Here is a 19260-nt window from a genome sequence, read left to right as displayed (position 1 = left end):
CTACCAAACTCTTGCTAAGATTAGTAAGGGCCTTTACAATGCGGTGAGCTGTTATTCAGTTCGGTCTTTTCACGTCAGAGATTCGGTGTCAATCGTTGCCACGTTTGTGGGCAGGCATACCAAATTAAAGCCCGCATGATCTTCTTTGATCACCTGTTCTTGGCGAGGGGAGATAAGGCTACAAACGCGCTAGGAGGGCGAGGCTTCGTTCCACTTTTTCTACATGCACCATGGACCTTTGTGGCTTTTCTAGGTCTTAAATCTTGATGGCCTCTTACGCCAATCCTATACGTGACCTGTATTGTAAAGGCCCTAACAATGCAGATACATGGTGTTTGGCCTCGCAGCGAACACGTAAGAAAAACGCGTATACGTCTATGCGAGTCGAATTCCCAGTTGGTTGTTCGGCCCTTCACGGGGATGACCTGCACCTCGCCTGCGTCCAAGATCAGATGTCCATGCGACACGACTCCACGCCCGTATTAGATGCGTGATCTCGTCATATGCCTTTTCAACTCTATGCTCATCTGAAGCTATAGACATTCGCTTGCCGCTATGCGCTGTAGGAGGTGTAGCCATAATTATTTGCTCTTTGCATGTTTGACACATAAATACACGCATCTAAGTAGCTTGCAATGCCCTAACAAGATCTCGGTCATTCGATTCAACCAGTTGGTGGTTATGAAAAATCAAGACGCCGTCATAGTGTGCTACTTTACTTTTTCTAAAGTGGGATAAAATTAACAGTCCTTTTATCTTTGGTGGCAAATTAATAAATATAAAGCTAAGGAAATTGCATAAAAAAACTATCACAAAGTTTTTTTTATAAAAACTTTCAAATGTAACTATATCAAAGTAATAGTGTAACTTAGTAATTACATTGTAATTACGCCATAGTTACATTTTAACGACACTGATAGTATAATTACGATGTAACAATATTAGTAAACTATATAACTTACGTATAAAATTGTATTATGTTTTAATCCTATATATCTATAAAGTTCATTCCCACTAAATATAGTTATAAAGTTCATTCCCACTAAATATAGTTAATGCTAATTCTCTCTTCTCTCATGAAGCCACATAATCTCAATTGTTTTTAGCCTTTGGATGATTCATCAAGGGTGTAAATTCCTTCTTTTCACATTACCTCAATTTATTTTAGTATTTGGATGATTCATCAAGGGTGCAAATTGCATCTCTTTCCCCCAAAAGGCACACCATACAACCCAATCATTTATAACTTTTGGATAATTGATAAAGGTACAAAAATATATAAAAACATGAAAAAAAATTATAAAGTAGGTAGGAAAGAAAATTTTAGAACTCATATCTATTATATTATCACACAATTCTCCCGCAGCAATGCGCGGGGTATGCATCTTGTATATAGTATATATTTTAGTTGCGCTATGGTTATGATATAATTATAGTACTCCCCCCGTTTAATATTATAAGTCTTTTGACTTTTTTTAGTTATTTTTTTACATTTGACTAATTTTATAGAAAAAATTACTAACATTTACGATATCAAACTAGTTTCATAAAATTTAATATTAAATATATTTTGATGCAATGTTTATTTTGTATTGAAAATGTTTACTATATTTTGCTATAAGTTTGATCAAACTTTAAGCAGGGCATGTAACCTAATGGTTGCAGTGAGTAGTACACTAAGATCTTGAGTTTAAACTTCTATAGCAGTGAATTTTAGATTGGGTTGTTTGCGGGGCTAAATTCCCTATTTTAATAGCCGTATATATCCAGTTAGATGTAGAGGCAGGGGAAAAAAAAACACATCTCTAAAAGAAAAAAAGTTTGACTAAGATAAAAGTCAAACCTCGACAATTCTAGCGGCGCTGAGTGATAGCACGCATACAGACGCGCATAGCAATAGCAAACTCATTTTGCGAGCCCGGCATCTACCCCGTCGGATCTCATGTGCGTTCATCTTGGCCTGCTTTTCCTCTTCCTCCCCGTCACAAGCGGAGCGAGATTTCCACCATGGCTCCGCGCGCCACCAAATCGCCTATCCTCTAGCCTCGTTATTCTTCTCTTCCGTTTTCCCGCATCGTGAAAACTCTGCTGTGTGCCAAATCACTGGCCCCCCGCTCCAGATTCATCCGGTGAGGCGTTATTTCTGATCGATATGACAACTCTCACCGAGGGTAGGTGAAGCCGGTAGTCAAGGAGGAATCTGTTTCGATCTGGACTCATTCTCTGCCTTTTTTGCTCGTCTTCTCCGGTGCTTGATTCGTTGGGTTTGGGGTTTGATTCCAGCAATTCCTCTCTGCTGATGCATATGCTTTCTGGACGGAGTCCCTCTTCCAATTGGTTTATGATTAATTGTTATTTGTTGTTTTGGCAATACTATGTTAAGATTCTTAAGTCGATTCTTATTGTCAGATCATTAAGCATAGCGTGGATATTTTGGGCATGATCAGGGCTAAGATAGAGTGAAGCTTTTATGATTTTTGTGATGTTCGAGCATCCGGACAGCATGTACATCTACGGACAGTGCTCGTTGGTGAAAAATTCAGACGACGAGAGGACAAAGACTTTTTATACGTAGTACTATATGGACAAACTACTCATATTCATATCACACCATAAAATAGCCACAAGAATAGAACACACTTTTGATTAATATGCGTATGGAGGAATTGATTATTTGGTTAATAAGATACAATCAACACAGGAGCCTATCTATTATGCTAATTGGCTTTAGTATTAGCTGTAAAATAAAATAGAGTTTGTTATAGCTGGCTGACTATACTATTAATTAACCATGCTCTAACGCGGCGTGCTCGCCCCGCGACCGCTATCTCCCACTAAAATTTAGCGACTGAGTCGCATGCAGGCCTGCAAATTTCTAGCGGCTTTGCCACAGACAAATCATTACCTCTTGTACTAAGAGTTAATTATGTTAATTACGGTACAAGAGGTAGTGACTAGGTTAAAAAAAATCTTATATCACTACTGGAGAAACCATCTTTACACGGTCGGCCAAAAACCACAATAGTCTCGGTTACAATAAAAACCGGGACTAAAGATAGTTTTTAGTCCCGGTTTATAAGCAGAACAGGACTATGTGATATTTAGTCCTGGTTCACATGCTGTCAAGGCTCTCCGGGATCTTTAGTCCCAGGTCTCGGTTTGTATTATCAACCGAGACTAAAGATCGAAACGCACTATATAATCCCTAGGACTTATCATCTTCTCTCGTCCACACACAAACTCCTCTCTCTTTTCCTCTCTAATCCTTATCTCTTTCCTTAGATCATCTTCAACAGTCTCTCCATTCCACTCTCCAAGCCAAATTTTAGCCATTTTAGCCAAAAAAAAAAAGCTCCAACAGCCTCTAGCCATCCGGCATCCGGCTGGCCAAAACCCCCCTCCACTAGCCAAATTTGGCCAACTAGAAATCACTGGCCAACCGTGGGCCCCACATAGATTCCTCCCCCCATCTCCTTCGGCTCTTCTCCACGATGGCGCAGGCGGCCACGACCTTGACGCCGCCGCCGACGCAAGCGCCGTGCACCGCCGCGAGCACCAGCTTCCATGCGCCGCCTGCATCTCCACGATGGTGTGGTGGAGCCCCTTGGCCACGGGCGCTGGGCCGCTACCGCCCAGTGAGGAGGGGGCCGTGGTGGGGTTCTTGGGGATCCAAGCTCGATGCGGCGCAGAAGTGCGGGCCGGCGGCGGAGAGCACGACGGTGCGCATCACGGCGAGCGTCTTGAACCCACGCTGGAGCGCCACCATTGTCGACGAGGTCGCCAGCCGCTGTCGCCGTCATCTGCACCGTCGCCAGTCGTCGCCATCCACTGTCGTCGTCCCCAAGGTTGCCGTTGCCGTTGTCGACGGGGCGGCTTGACGGCGCATGAGTCCTTCTTCGGCGTCGGCCATCAGCGGCATGACAAGGGCGATGGGGCGGCTCGATGGCGAGGGAGGAACGAGAAAGGCTGGCGAGGAGCGGATCCCGTCGTTGCCTCATGCACCCGTCGTCGTCGTCGTCTGGCGGCCTGGCGCTGGCCATCGTCGCGTGAAAACGGTGTCGCCGTCGCCGGCTCCCCATCCACGCGCCCCCTCGCCTCAAGCCGCCGCCTCCTCATCCGCTAGGTGGGTTGGAGATGGGAGGGAATGCGGTGGCGGCGTTGCTCGACGGCGAGGTTGAGGGAGACGAGGCGGCCGGTGAGATGGGAGACGAGGCGGCCGGTGAGAGCTCGGCCAGAGGGGCACCGGCGGACGGAGCCCGAGCGTCGGCGGTGAGCGAATGGGGAGAGTGAGATTTAGAGAGACTGTTGGAGATGCTCTTACTCTTAGCTTATCTCTTTCCTCCCTTCACTTCACAGGAGGAGCGAGCGTAGGAGGAGGGCGGGCCGGGCGGGCGGCGACCGGGGAGGAGGGGAGGCGGCAGCGGCTGAGCCTGCCGTGGGCACGAGAGGAGGGCGAGCCGGCGGATGGGAGGGCGGCGGCGGCCGGTGGCCGGCAGCGCCCTCTCCTGCAGGGACTTTTGTCCTTTCTTTTTTTTTTTGAAGAATTTGTGATTCATTGTATGGATTGAGATGAAGGATTTGTGATTCATTGTATGGATTGAGATGTATAATTTTGTTTTTGAGAATTTGTGATTCATTGCATAGATCTGAGATGTATAATCTGTGATGTATTTGATTTGTGGTCATTGCATAGATCTGAGATGTATAATCTGTGATGTATTTGATTTGTGGTCATTGCATACATATGAGATGTATAATCTATGATATATTTGATTTGTGGTATTTGTGATGTTACTTTGATTTGGGGATATGCATCCACTTGATTTGGGAGAAAATAGTTAGGGATTAAGTAGTAAGTAGCAACAGAAACAATGAAAAAAAAAGAAAAGGAAACTAACCGGGACTGCCGCTGCCCTAAGATCGATCTTTAGTCCTGGGTATTTGAACCGGGACTAAAGATAGCGATATTTAGTCTCGGATTCATAGTCCCGGTTGAAAAACCAGGACTACAAGGGGTTATAAACCGGGAGTAAAAACGATTTCTCCACCTGTGTATAAGAATAAGCGAAGGACATCTTAACCGTGAAAAATTAATCCAGTGTAACACAATGTATAGCGCTGGGAATTAAAATAGCCAAGATAGCAAGGGTGTGTGTTTATAAAGAAAGACGTCGTAATACCCGATCCACTGAAAAAAAACATTATTTAGTCATATTCGTAAATTGAATAACAAAAATTCCAAACTTACATGATAGAACGAAATGACTAACAATTACAAGATGACAAAATGCCTTCTTCCTTTTCAGCCAAACAAGGAAATAAAATAAACTAAACCACTAAATCAATGAACAAAATAAACAAATTTCTGCCTGCTTGTGTTTGCATTTTCCTTGAACCACGGTCGTTAGCACTCTGGCATGTTTGGAGGACGAGGTAGCATCTGAGCCTGCGGCGTCTTGCCATCCTTCACGATGAACACAGTGTCCATCCCCCACACCACGTGACGATCAAAATGGCAATGCATGAACCACACACCTGATCAATGAACAATCAAAATAAACACAAAAAGAATATTTAAAACTGTACATGAAGAGCTATAATTCGAAATTAATCTGAATAACTGATCTCACCTGGATTGTCTGCTCGGAAGCGGATTGCGGCCCAGCCGGACTTGGGCACGGAGACAGTGTTCTGGAATGGTGGGTCGATGAGGTTGTAGGTGGCTGGGTCCCTGCGCTCGTCGAAGGTTCCGGACCCTCGTCCCACGACGTAGAAGGTGAAGCCGTGCAGGTGCATAGGGTGGTTCTCGATGGACAAGTCCTGGAACACCACCTCCACCACAGTGCCATATTCCAGCACCTTCACCTTGGTGCCACGCTTCATTAGCAAGGGCCCGCCGCCGTTGATGTCGCCGGTGGGGTTGACGAAGACCGTCAGCTTGTTGGGGAAGTTCTCCTCGTACACGCCGCGGCCGGAGCCGTAGTAGTAGGCGTCGAGGACGTCGATAGCCGGGTTCTGGAAGCTAACATTATTGAGGCTCGCCGCGAACCGGTTGCCTTGGGGTCCCTCGCACAATTTATTTGTCGCATTGTTAGCGTCGCAAGGGAGAAAGTTGATGTCGATGTCGATGAGCATGTGCTCGTCCACCTGCATTGGTACGTGCACCGGGTGGTCCTGGTTGCCTAATGACCTGAGCTGCTTGACGAACGCCATCGCCGCGTCCTCGTCCTTGATGGCCGGCAGCAGGACGGGGAATTCTGGTGGCCCGACCGGCCTCGCCGCGGCACTGTCCGTGTACTCCACGATGGCCGTGGCGGTGCTATTGTTGAAACGGATGGTATCAACCGGTAACGTGATAAACGTCCTCGCGGCCATGTAATACCGGCTGTTGGATCCCAAGGTGCGGTTGGCCTTGAGGAGCACGTCCATGGTCTGGCCTGGCGCGATCATGATGTAGTCGACGGTGATCGGCTTGGTGTAGCGAGTGTCGATGCCGACCACGGTGAGACGGTGCCCCGCGATGGCGAAGAACATGTCGTTGGTGAGCCCCGCGTTGATGACCCTAAGCAGGTACGTGTTGCCCTGCTGCACGGCCACCTTGAACGTGTCGTCCCTGGAGCTGAGGGGGAACATGTCCCCGGGCTGGCCGTTGATGGTGTTCGCGTCGGACGGCTCCACATCTCCGCCGATGCGCTTCGCCTTGTCGAGCACGTGCTCGACGTCGTCATTCCACCACTCACCTGCACAACATCATATCATCATAAACGATTAAACGATGGTTCAGATCAAAACACGTACTTACGAAGCATTGCATCGCATCGCATTGCAGGATGGAACTAACATTGTTAAACAAAATTGATTACCGAGGATGACGGGTATCTCCTTGTCTAGCTTCCTGAAGGGGAAGGTGGTGCCGCGCTTGGGGTGGATGACGATGGCGCCGTGGACGGTTGCGCGGTCGAAGTCGCAGTGAGCGTGCCACCATAGCGTGCCTTCCTCCTCGAATAGGATCACCTGGTAGGTGAAGTTGCCGCCCGGCCGGATCGGGCACTGTGTGATGAACTCCGGCCCGTCAGACCACGGGTTCCGAGGCTAGTCCACATCGTGCCTGCGCCACAGTAAAATCATCCAGAACTTACACCGTAAGTTTAATTTCGAGCCAAGGATCAATATATAATGCTCTTCTTCTCTGCAGCAGGTGGGGCAACGGACCAGTGGATGGTGATGTTTTTGTTGCCGTTGTTGTGGACGTTGACGATGATGAGGTCGCCCTTGCGCGCGTAGATGGTCGGCCCGGGGAACTGCCCGTTCACGGTGAGGATGCTCTTCTCGTGGCAGAGCCGCGTATAGTTGGTCTCCGTAATCTGCAGATAGCATCACGCATGGTTAAAAGTTAAAACTTCTTGCATTCATGCCGCCTGTACATCAACATATCCATCACGCTAGAATTCATGTAGATAATCACTTACGAAGAAATCGTAGTGGTGAGTCTTGGCTCCATGAGCGGGGTTCAATGCAAGTGCTAACACCAGGCCTGCTAGTAGGAACCAAAGCAATGCAGGTATCTTGGCTGTTCCCATCTCGCCGAACGCACACAATTCAATCGCCAACCCAAGCGTAAGAACACACACAACTAATTGAGATTCGTGTGCGCAGTGCCGTAAGCTGCTGCTTTGCCTGAGCTGAGATGGCCATCTGGCCAATGTATTTATAGGAAACGCATGCATGCATGAATGTGGTAGTTGTATGTATGCATTGCATGCTGCTGTGATGATGGTGTCCAGCCTTTGGACCAGCCGCGGAAACTGACGACGACATCTTGAAGTTCAAAGTATCTCTCCAGTCTTTCCCGGACATGCGCATCCGTTTCCTGCCCTGCGTATTTACATAATCATCATTAGATGAGTTGGTTAACTTAATTAATTGGGCATATGGAGTAGTCGAGGTTGTTAACGAACTGACTAATTAATCAACGCGGAACGAAATTGACCTTGAGCAGAGCAGGCACTCATTCGTGTTTCGTCGTACCCTGAAGCACTCGATTAAAGGTCTCACTGGGCACGTTTGCATGCATTCGGCGGCTAGGAAGATTGTCGATTCGATTATCATATATTGAGTAGGTGGTTGTCGTGATTTCGTCGTAGCCTAGCGAGGTAAGTAATTAAGCACGCACTCGATCAAAGTCTCAAAGGGCACGGTTTGCATGCGTTCGGTGGCCAGTAAGCTTCTTTTTTTTAAAAAAAAGTTAAAGAAGGCCCGCCAGGAAGATTTTGAAATAGACTATATCAAACACAGAGGCTTTGGACATCCTGTTGGCCGGAGCCGATGTTGCTCTTTATTCACCATAATCACACCAGTACAATATGTAGGGTAGCCTATCTAACTGTTGTCGACATCGCGGTCTGAAGGTCTGACTCGTATTCGACAACAGGGTAGCCTTCCTCCTCAAATCCGTGTCCGGCGAGATCAGAGATAACGCTTTCGTATCTCCTGACGGTATCCGGAGACACCATAGGGGAATAGCCATGCCTATCCCTGAAGTCGATATCCGGCGGCGTGTCTTGGTGTATGTAGGCTTGTATGTTGATTGTGTTGGGTGTTGATGAGGTGGTCGTCCTGATCGTGGTGATCGTGTTGATCGTCTCATGGTGAGTGTGTGTCCTCCTGTCCTCCTAAGGGGCTTGTATTTATACCCATAGGTTCCCCCTTGTCCAAGTATAACTAGGGAAACCAATATGGATACAATCCGAGTAGTCCTTGTCGTTTCCATGTAGAACTCTGGTTCTTTCCTCATCGGAACTCCTCCTATATCCGAAGGTTGTTTCCGTATAGGACATGGTATGTGGTGGGTCCTGTCGAGATTTAGTCAACTACTATTAGGTATGTGGTATCCATAACCATGACAACTATAATTTAATATACAAACTTTAAATTTATCGTGGTTTTGAGATTTGAAGTTGTGCCAAACAAGATTTAAATATCTTTCTCATATTTATTTACAAGTTATTGGAAGGAAGTTTTCAAATTGATCTAGTGCAAAAGTGAAGATACACAACAATACAAACGCAAGATTTTTTTTTTGGATCGAATATATTTATGTTACTATAATATTATATTAAAAAATAATTCAAATTTTCAACACGCGTTTACACTTACACTAAAAAATCGTTTCTTGCACAGTGAACAAATCAAAAGCCCTAAAAATCAACTGTAATCCACTAAAAATATGTCAACGCAATTTTAGTTTTTCCTCACAAATAAACACCGAAATTTCTATACATCTATCGCAAGATTTTTTCATCTCGGCTAGTACACCATCTCTTCATTCCGTATTCCTTGTCGAGATCCAGCAACCGTTCTCGAGCGATCAAGAAGGCGTAGAGTCTGCGAAGGAGCTTTGTCAACATTTGTTGTACTCGCCTTAGTCGATCTTGGTGTAGAACCATAGAGACATGAGTTTTCAACAAATGTCGAATAGAATCTTCCTGAAATCAATATTCAGAAAAAAATATTAGATAGAAAGAGCCCCCGAGCGAATGCTCAAAGGGTGACATGTTATAATATGTATGGTAAATTGCAAATGAATTAAATTTACCGACCAATGTTTTGTGTATGAGCGTCTTCTCTCTTACCGACTTTGATCAGTCAGTTTGTAGAGTCATACACTCTCCCTAGCCCCCAGCCTTGTCATCGGAGAATCGTTCTCGGAGGATAAGGCTCTTGGACCCTTGACATGCTTTGGTTGAATAAGCACTGATCCTAGCCCCCAGCCATGAAGTTGGAAAAGTCAATTTCCGATTACACGGCTTGGTTAATACGCACGGCGAGAACTCTTACACGACCAAATCTTACATGGTCTTTCGTCTCTGAAGAATCCGACAAGGCCTTATCGGCTCTGGGCATCCCCAGCCGAAGATCCGTTAGGTTCCTCGGAGGCTTTGTCAAGACGGCGTAAAGGGACAGCAGGATAGGTTTCAACGCTAGGTGTCGTCGTGGTAAGGGATCTCTGGGTAAAACACTTGGCGATATTGTGTACCTGCTACCAACTTACCACTTGAAGCAAATGTACGAGAGATCACTACGATCAACTGGTTTAGGACCGGTGAGTAGGTGTCCCTCGATCACTTGGAGTCGTGGTACGAGGACCGCTATGCTGCCGTAGTCGTACCTTGACCATTTGAAGTAAATGTGCGAGAGATTGCTACGTACTGGTGCGAGAACCAGTGAGCGAGCAGAATTATCTCTCGAACACCAATGGAAGTTGCGGTGTGAGAGATTGCTGCGTACTGGTGTGAGAACCAGTGAGCGAGCGGAATTATCTCTCGAACACCAATGGACGCTGCGGTGTGAGAGATTGCTGCGTACTGGTGCGAGAACCACTGAGCGAGCGGAATTATCTCTCAAATACCAATGGACGCTGCGGTGCGAGAGATTGCTGCGTACTGGTGCGAGAACCAGTGAGCGAGCGGAATTATCTCTCGAACACCAATGGAAGGTGCGGTGCGAGAGATTGCTGCGTACTGGTGCGAGAACCAGTGAGCGAGTAGAATTATCTCTCGAACACCGATGGAAGGTGCGGTGCGAGAGATTGCTGCGTACTGGTGCGAGAACCAGTGAGCGAGCAGAATTATCTCTCGAACACTGATGGAAGTGATAGAGTTGGTTTATTGCAAGTGTATCTCATGTGGCCAGCATGACTCACGTACCCAACTTATAGCATATCCGGATGTCCGTTCGCAATCATGTCAGGTGATCAAGCCGACGACGTTCGCGAGGAATTATCCGTTAACAACCTTTTCTCGAGTAGTCCAACCATGGTCGGTGCTATGAGATAGGTCGTCGGTCTTCGTTGGTAGGTTGGGTGCGATAACTCCGCATTTGTCAAGAATGTTCTCGATAATGGAGTGTACTCGACCACAACCTACTCGAGTGCTCAGTTGTTCCTGAAAATTATTTTCTAGAAGGAAAGACATAGCAGATAATATCGAGTATGTACTCAAAAACTGTGTGGATCTTCTAGTATTATCAGGATATAACGAGCAGATATAATTATCAGGCATTATGTAAACCGTAAACAAGCATGATTTATACAAAAGAAAACGGAGTGAGCCCCCAGCGTTAGACCGTAGTCGATTTAACATCGGGGACACTCACGCAACAAATATTTGTATAAAGGACATGCTCTAGGTAAACGCAATAAATTATAGATCTGACAATGCTGTATGATCTGAATAGGTACGATAAATTGCATATAAAATATTTCTGTATAGATATATGCCGGATATATCTACGAAATTAGTAGATTAATTTAAAAAATTAATCTACTAACTACCTTTCGTTTGTCCGAATAGCATACATATACATATGCCATATGGATTCGGCTGATCTGTCCATGTATGCCTATAGGTGTTCGGATTCCACGTATATGTATGCGTAACTAGTGATCATGACTCGGACTCAGTCAGCAGCAGTGCATGCATAAACAGGAAATTAAACACCAGTCGAACATACAATTAGTAGCCAAAAGAAATAATACCGATATAAGTAAAATTAAAATTAGAACGGTAAACCTGGTCGTATCAGTAGTCGATTTTTGGCGACGGAAGTCAGTTCACCGTGTAGTCAGCACGAACCGAAGTCCCGTATCTGATGATATTGAATCATTATCCTTCGCGGTGACGGTATTTTGGAGCTTGTCCGATCTCGCCGGATCAAATAGTTGATGACGATTATCCAGTCTCGTCGGGAGAGATGTATTCTGGCCGAGTGGATCTCCTCACAGCCGAAGTCGTCGAGTAGCTTGTTGTCGGAGAATCCATCTTTTAAACCCATCTCGTCGAAATCCTGAAACACCAAAATCCCCCTACCTGGTGCGCCACTGTCGACGTTTGATGTCGTCATTCTGGTATTTGCATAGTATGGGGATCGTCGGTGCTAGGATATACGCGAGACTGAGGTAAAAGAGATGGAGACAGAGATTTTTATACAGGGGGCCCCTGAGTTGTCAGGTAATAACCCTACATCCTGTTGGCCGGAGCCGATGTTGCTTTTTATTCACCATAATCACACCAGTACAATATGTAGGGTAGCCTATCTAACTGTTGTCGACATGGCGGTCTGAAGGTCTAACTCGTATTCGACAACAGGGTAGCCTTCCTCCTCGAATCCGTGTCTGGCGAGATCAGAGATAGCACTTTCGTATCTCCTGACGGTATCCGGAGACACCGTAGGGGAATAGCCATGCCTATCCCTGAAGTCGATATCCGGCGGTGTGTCTTGGCGTATGTAGGCTTGTATGTTGATTGTGTTGGGTGTTGATGAGGTGGTCGTCCCGATCGTGGTGATCGTGTTGATCGTCTCATGGTGAGTGTGTGTCCTCCTGTTCTCCTAGGGGGCTTGTATTTATACCCATAGGTGCCCCCTTGTCCAAGTATAACTAAGGAAACCAATATGGATACAATCCGAGTAGTCCTTGTCGTTTCCATGTAGAACTCTGGTTCTTTCCTCATCGGAACTCCTCCTATATCCGAAGGATGTTTCCGTATAGGACATGGTATGTGGTGGGTCCTGTCGAGATTTAGTCAAATACTATTAGGTATGTGGTATCCATAACCATGACGACTATAATTTAATATACAAACTTTAAATTTATCGTGGTTTTGAGATTTGAAGTTGTGCCAAACAAGATTTAAATATCTTTCTCATATTTATTTACAAGTTATTGGAATGAAGTTTTCAAATTGATCTAGTGCAAAAGGCAAAAGTGAAGATACACAAAAATACAAACGCAAGATTTTTTTATCGAATATATTTATGTTACTATAATATTATATTAAAAAATAATTCAAATTTTCAACACGCGTTTACACTTACACTAAAAAAAATCGTTTCTTGCACAGTGAACAAATCAAAAGCCCTGAAAATTAACTGTAATCCACTAAAAATATGTCAACGCAATTTTAGTTTTTCCTCACAAATAAACACCGAAATTTCTATACATCTATCGCAAGATTTTTTCTTTAGAGATCTTGCAATTTTTTTGACCATTGGATTTTTATTGAGATTCATGCTAGGAACCTCCCAGAAAAATGCAAACGCACGAGAGAAGGGAGTCAACCTCATAACCTCAAGGTCACACGGGTTGTTTTCGTCGGATTTCTCCCGAGTTACAGTTACCAGCACGGGCTCTCGCTCACTACTAGGAGAACGGTTTTTTCCCTACAGTCAAATCCGATTTTTGTGTGCAGGTGGGCGGTCCGCACCCACCCAGGGGTCTGCGAAAATCGTAATTTTTGTGTGCGGCAACAAAAATCCAGAAAAAATGAAAAAAAAAATGAAAACCTAGAATTCGGTGGTGGCGCCGCCGCCTCTTCCTTGTCGTCGTCCTCCTCCTCGTCATCCTCGTCTTTGGCTGAGGACGCCACTCCCGTCCTCATCATCGTGGGCGGCGGCCTCCGCACCGCCCGCCATCGGCTCCGCGCTCCCCTCCGGCTGCACCGCTGCTGACGCCCCTCCCCTCCACCGGATCTAGGAAGGGGAGGGGAGGGGAGCGCTTGCCCGATCCCGCGTGGGGGAGAGCGGCCGGCCACCAAATCCGTGCTCCCGCTGGCCTCCGGGCTCCCCTTCGACCGCACCGCCGTCGACGCCCCTCCCCTCCACCGGATCTGGGGAGGGAAGGAAGAGGAGGCGAGGGGAGCCGGATCCCGCGGGGGAGAGGGGGGAGAGGGTGGCCGGCCGCCGCCACCGAATCCATGCGGGGACGGCCGTCATTGCCGAATTCGTGTGAGGGTTGGCCACCGCTCGCCAGATCCCCCGCGCCGTCGCCACGCTGCTGCTGCCGCCGCGCGCCGTCAAGACTCGGGAGGAGAGGAGAGGAGAGGAGAGGACGGGAAAAAAGTGATAGAGTGGAGAGAGGAGAGAGGAGATGAGAAAAAGAGGAGAGGAGAGAAGAAAAAGAGATAGAGAGGAGAGGAGAGAAAGAGGGAAAAATTTAAAGTGGGTAGGAGGGAAAGAGAGAGTGAGTATTTTTGCGTGCGGCTTTCTTAAAAGATCCGCACGTGAAAATAGGTTTATTTTCACGTGTGGTCCATTAATGGGAAAATAAGCTCATTTACGCGTGCAGTCCATTAAGAGAACCACACGGAAAAATCGATTTTTCCGTGCGGTTCTCTTAAATGGACTGCACGCGTAAATGAGCTTATTTTCCCAGACGGGAACACCGTTATGGTCCGTCTGAAATCTAAATGGGTCCATATCCAGGAAAATCATTTTTTAAGTAGTGTCAGCCTCAGATCGCTTGCCAGCCATCTATCCCATTCACTGGCGTCCGCCGCCGCCGCTATGCTCCTCCTCCCTGGCCCTGTGGTCCCGCCGTCCCTCTCAACCCTCGTCCTCCCCCACATCTCATCGGCATCTTCTTACGCCACCGTCGCCGCATCCACATCCTCGGACAACACCACAGCCTCGTCCTCATTCTCCGTGGAAGACTACCTCGTGAACAGGTGCAACCTCTACCTCAATGTGTCGTGTCACACCGGAGCTCTCCACCATCAGGTCACCTTCCAGGCCCGACGCCGTGCTTGCATTCCTCGCCGAAGAGCTCGGGCTCTCTCCGCCCCTCATCGCCATCACCGTGGCTCGCGACCCCAAGATTCTCACCTGCAGTGTCGCCAGTGATTGCGGTTTCAGTTCGAAATTTCTCTAATTTCGGACCCCACCAGCAAAATCAATATATCAATTAAAATTTTCGGACTTTATCAAATGTTTGTTGAATTCGGTCAAAGTTTATTCAAATCCAGTCAAAATATGTTATAATTTTAATAATTTCCGATCTAAAAAGTGCCGAAAATCATGAAATTTTTGTAAATTTCATCCTACCGAAATCACCGAAATTTTGGCTGAAATAAAAAATGCAAACCCCGAGCGTCCCCAAGATACTCAAGCCCTGCGCAGCCGTGCTCGGCTTCACCACATTACAGATGGACCTCATCGTGGCGCGCTGTAGCGCCGCCTTCTTCCACTCACCGACGCTCCTCGTTAATGTCCAGTTCTGGCTCGGGTACCTCCGCGGCTGCGTCGACTGGGAGGCCTCACCAACGACGACATCGGCTGGTTCTGCGTCTCCTACGCCTCCAAGCTGCTCGTGGCAGCACCAGATGTAGCCAAGGCTGTCCTAGTGATCGCCGACGAGTTCGGGGTGCCGCGCAGGATGCGACCATTCAAGGACGTCATTGTCGCAGCGTTCCTCTTGAAACCGGAGCATCTCGCCTGGAAGGCGGCCTTCTTCAGGGACGAGCAGAGCTCGGGTGGACGGAGGCGCAGGTGAAGACGGCGGCAGCCAAGATACCGACGGTGCTGATGCTGTCCGTGGAGCGGCTGAGGAAGAACTGGGAGTTCCTGACCAAGGAGGTCGGGATGGACGCCGAGCGCGTCGCCAACTTCCCGGTGATGCTCAGTTAATACCTGGACGGGAGGCTCGTGCCGCGCGCGGTTCCGGGTGGTCAGCGTGCTGCAGGGTGCAGGCTTGGCGGCTGTGGCGCGGCAGGGATTTCATCAACGTCGCCACCATAGTAGAGGAAGACTTCGTGGCCAAATTTATAAGGCCTTCCTTGGTTAAAGACTCCAACTTGGACAAGGTTTATGAATCAACCATCGCTGAGAAAGAATTGAAGAACAGCAAAAGCGTGTAACCATCAAAGGCTGGAGTGTAATACACTGTGAAGCCAAGGTATATGCAAGCTAGATAGCTACTGCTTGTAGGTGAATTTTGCTCCAATTTACTAACTGTTAATCTTCATGTGTGGTCATAAAACTCTCAAAGCTCAAAACGCTGCAATTGCTATTGCGTGACTGTGACCGTCACTAAATGCTGGCAAATGACAATACTAATCTTCCGGAATGACAGTACGTTGGCGTACTCTAATCGGCAGCGTCCTCCGTGTTGCTCGATCACAGCCTAAGTCAAATCAGCTTCCGCTTCGGCCTCGTTTTCCGATTCTGCAGCAGAAAATTCTCTTCTTTAATTTACGCGAGATTTGGAGTATTTGCTAGTATCATCGTGTGTGGTTGACTGTCCATATCTGTATTTTGGGGATCACGGATGTCGCCGGCGCGATGCGAGAAGCGCGCTCTGTCGCCGCCGCGGCGCAAAATCCCTCGCAAGTGCAAGCGCGGCCGCACGGTCGGCGCCGTTGCCCCAAATGGTGCCGCGCCCTGGATGGAGTTTCCCTGGGCGTCACTGGATGGAGATATCATCCGCCTTGTCGCCGAGCACGCGCTGGCTGGCGACGTGGCGGATTACCTCCGGCTCCGCGCTGTTTGCCGCCATTGGCGGTCCAGCACCGTCAGCCCGCGCGGCCGCAGCGTCGTGGACCCGCGCTTCCATCCGCGCCGGTGGATCTTGTTCCCCGAGAGCCATGGCCTCTTCCCTGGCCACCGCAAGCTCCACGGGAGGGTTCGCTTCTTCAACGTCTCCACGGGCGCCTTCGCGCGTCTCCTCCTCCCGCTCTTCCCGGATCACTTCGTCATCGACTCGGTCGATGGCCTCCTCCTCTTGCAGCGGGATCGGGACAGTGCTATCCGTATCCTCCACCCTTTCACCGGTGACATTGTTGAGTTCTCATCCCTGGAGACCCTACGGCCGCAGGTTGAGCCCTTCTTCACCAGCACTGAGTTGGCTTATATGAGAGCCATGGAGCGAAAAGAGATGGGCATATTCTCATATTTCAATCGTATTTGCGCTGCTCTTAGCTTCGGCCCTGACGGAGTCATCACTATCATGTTCGTTGTTACCAGAGTACAGCGCGTTGCCTTTGCCACCTCTGCGGATCAGCAATGGACCTTGTCAAATTGGCAGACCAACCTCTCATGGAAATACATGGCATTCCAGGGCAAGATTTATGCAGCATCAATATGGGTAAACTTCTCTCCAAACAGAATTTTCGTGATAGACCCACCCCGGGTGGAGGCGAATGGCTCTGCTTCGTCTTTTTCCCTACCAGAACCAAAATTGGTTGCTACATGTCCAGTAGAAAAGCTGTTTGGGTTCGCTTATCTGGTGAACTGTGAATCAGAGGTCTTGCTGATCGGTCACACTGATCGCTCGTACTCGCAGGCCGTGGTTTACAGACTTGCTGACATTATCTTGGGAAGGTTCATCCCGTTAACAAGATTTGGGGACTACACCATTTTCATGGATGAAAGGAGCCTGTGTGTCTCCTCGAAGGCTGTTCCTGGCATTGCAGATGGCTCTCTCATCTACAGGCACCACGGGAAATTCCTTGCACAATACCATGTTAGAAGTGGCACCCTGTCGACAGCTGCTGAGGGTAGAATCGAGGAAGGCTACAGACTGGCTCCGTACAGCCTCATCCACCATCTTTTTGCTTGCTGTCTTATGACTTTTGGTAAGTCTCCTGGCTATGCTGTTCTTCCATGCCTAGTTCCTGCATGATTGCTACGTGTTCGTTGACCATCTATTTACTTCTTGGATTTGTAGGAACAAAGGACAACTATTTTGCTGGAATACGACGAATAAATGGGGCTATAAGGCAAAGTAGCAAAGCAGGGGTGACTCTCGAATGTACTGTTTCTTATTGTCTCTCAAGCTCAACTGCCAGTACGAACAATTATGTTCTTCTCACTCTCTCTGTGCTCTTGCTGATGCCGCGATCTCAGACTTTGTAGCCGCTGTTTAGTTAGCCCGCGTATATGCGTGAGTATCTTATTTAATGTTGTTTTATTTTTTTATTATGAACGTTTATTATATGGAGACATCTTATTTAAGGCAAAATTGATTATATAGCATCAAAAGTTTACGTTTTTAGATTTATAGCACCGAAAGTTCACCGTTTACTTTAACTAGGAAGGTGGCCCGCGCGTATGCACGGGCACTTGTATTATTGAAAAGTAAGATTTTTACTGTTTGTTCAAAAGTTTTGTCTCATAGATTAAGGGCAAACTAAAGTTCGGATATTGTTATTTTGTAATAATTTAAGGGTTCTATTTTTCTTAAGGTATCTTAAAAATCCATTCACAAACTTTTGAGTAGGAGATGGATTAAGTACTTACGACTTTTGAATCATATTTTTTTCTCGAGTAAATAATAAACTATTGCTTGTAGTTCTTGAGTAAATAACAAATGAAAAATATGAGAGCAAGATACTTAAAATTTTTGTGATTAAATCGTCTAAAAAAGGTGCATGATACAGTAAAAAAGAGAGGGAAGCCTATTCATGGAGAAAAAGAAGAAAGGGAAAAATGGAAAAAGGAGGGGGAAGCGTAGGTACCTACGTATGTAGGTGTGTACCGAAGGTGGAGATGTGGGACCTCGTAGTATTTAGTTTGTTTTAAGATCAATTTAATCCAATGGTTTATAATATTGGACCGATCGATTTAAGTGAAAATCATACTTTGCTTTTTTTCTTAGAATTTCTAATATTTTCTCTAATTTATTAGAGCACCACGTGACAGCTTATGGCATTTTAAGAAATTTTAATGGACTTACCACATGTAATTAGAATATTAACCATATAATATATATGTATGGGATATATGTTAATATTCATTTAGCTTTGTCCATGTTTATATACATGTAGAGAGAAATTAAATATGTTGCTAGCAAGCCATTAGATGTCTAATTAATATTAATTTTGACACCTATTTACAATTGTTTACAGTAGCTCTTACAGATTCATCTTACGACTTTGATTATGCGTTGATAACCAATTTACTGATCACCATGACTCGCATGGAAAAAATATGTACTACTTAGGGTGTAGAGTTTAGGACAACTGAAATTGATGAATTATCTGATTTATGTGATAGCTATTTGAGATTATAAATAAATGAATTAACTTCTAAAAAGTTATTTAAGAAAAGCACCATTTAGGAACTTGGAAAGCGTGGAGCATGCAAACGAAAACCCAAAAGATGGAATCAAGGAAAATATGGGGCCTTAAACTCCCTTATAACACTTTTATCCTAGTAAGAGTTCTATTGATATTCGTTAATATTGTGCTCACATTTATAATATAATGATTTCATTCAATTGTACGAACAAATAATACAAAATACGAATACATCAAAACACAATACATTATAATTATTATGTAATCAACTCTCGATTTTGGCTTAAACAGAGCTAAGTGTTCCCACGGTGCTTAATTCTTCTCTCACTGCATCACACCCTTAATTTTCTTTTCATGTTATTAACAAAATCGGTAGCGCTACAGCGGTCGTGATCACCTGAGATGCCTCAGA

At 46.4% G+C, this 19260-nt stretch overlaps 2 protein-coding genes and 1 pseudogene across 2 annotated transcripts; 2 read left to right on the top strand and 1 right to left on the bottom strand.

Annotated features, from left to right (window-relative positions):
* Positions 1 to 5404: 5404 nt before the first annotated feature.
* Positions 5405 to 7580, bottom strand: LOC127760617 (putative laccase-1). The gene is given in 5 exon segments (XM_052284906.1): positions 5405 to 5535; positions 5631 to 6740; positions 6864 to 7108; positions 7213 to 7364; positions 7470 to 7580. Coding segments are annotated over 5 exon segments (1749 nt in total).
* A 6760-nt stretch (positions 7581 to 14340) lies between these two features.
* LOC127772614 (uncharacterized) lies at positions 14341 to 15689 on the top strand (annotated as a pseudogene).
* Positions 15690 to 15998: 309 nt separating this feature from the next.
* On the top strand, positions 15999 to 17931 carry LOC127760517 (uncharacterized). The gene is made up of 2 exons (XM_052284792.1): positions 15999 to 17405; positions 17498 to 17931. Exons 1-2 carry the CDS (start codon positions 16100 to 16102, stop codon positions 17683 to 17685), a joined length of 1494 nt encoding a protein of 497 aa, XP_052140752.1. The 5' UTR covers positions 15999 to 16099; the 3' UTR covers positions 17686 to 17931.
* Positions 17932 to 19260: the final 1329 nt, after the last annotated feature.

The sequence above is a fragment of the Oryza glaberrima genome, chromosome 1 (genome assembly GCF_000147395.1).
Source record: "Oryza glaberrima chromosome 1, OglaRS2, whole genome shotgun sequence".
NCBI lineage: Eukaryota > Viridiplantae > Streptophyta > Magnoliopsida > Poales > Poaceae > Oryza > Oryza glaberrima.
This window is presented reverse-complemented; position numbering and strand designations above follow the sequence as displayed.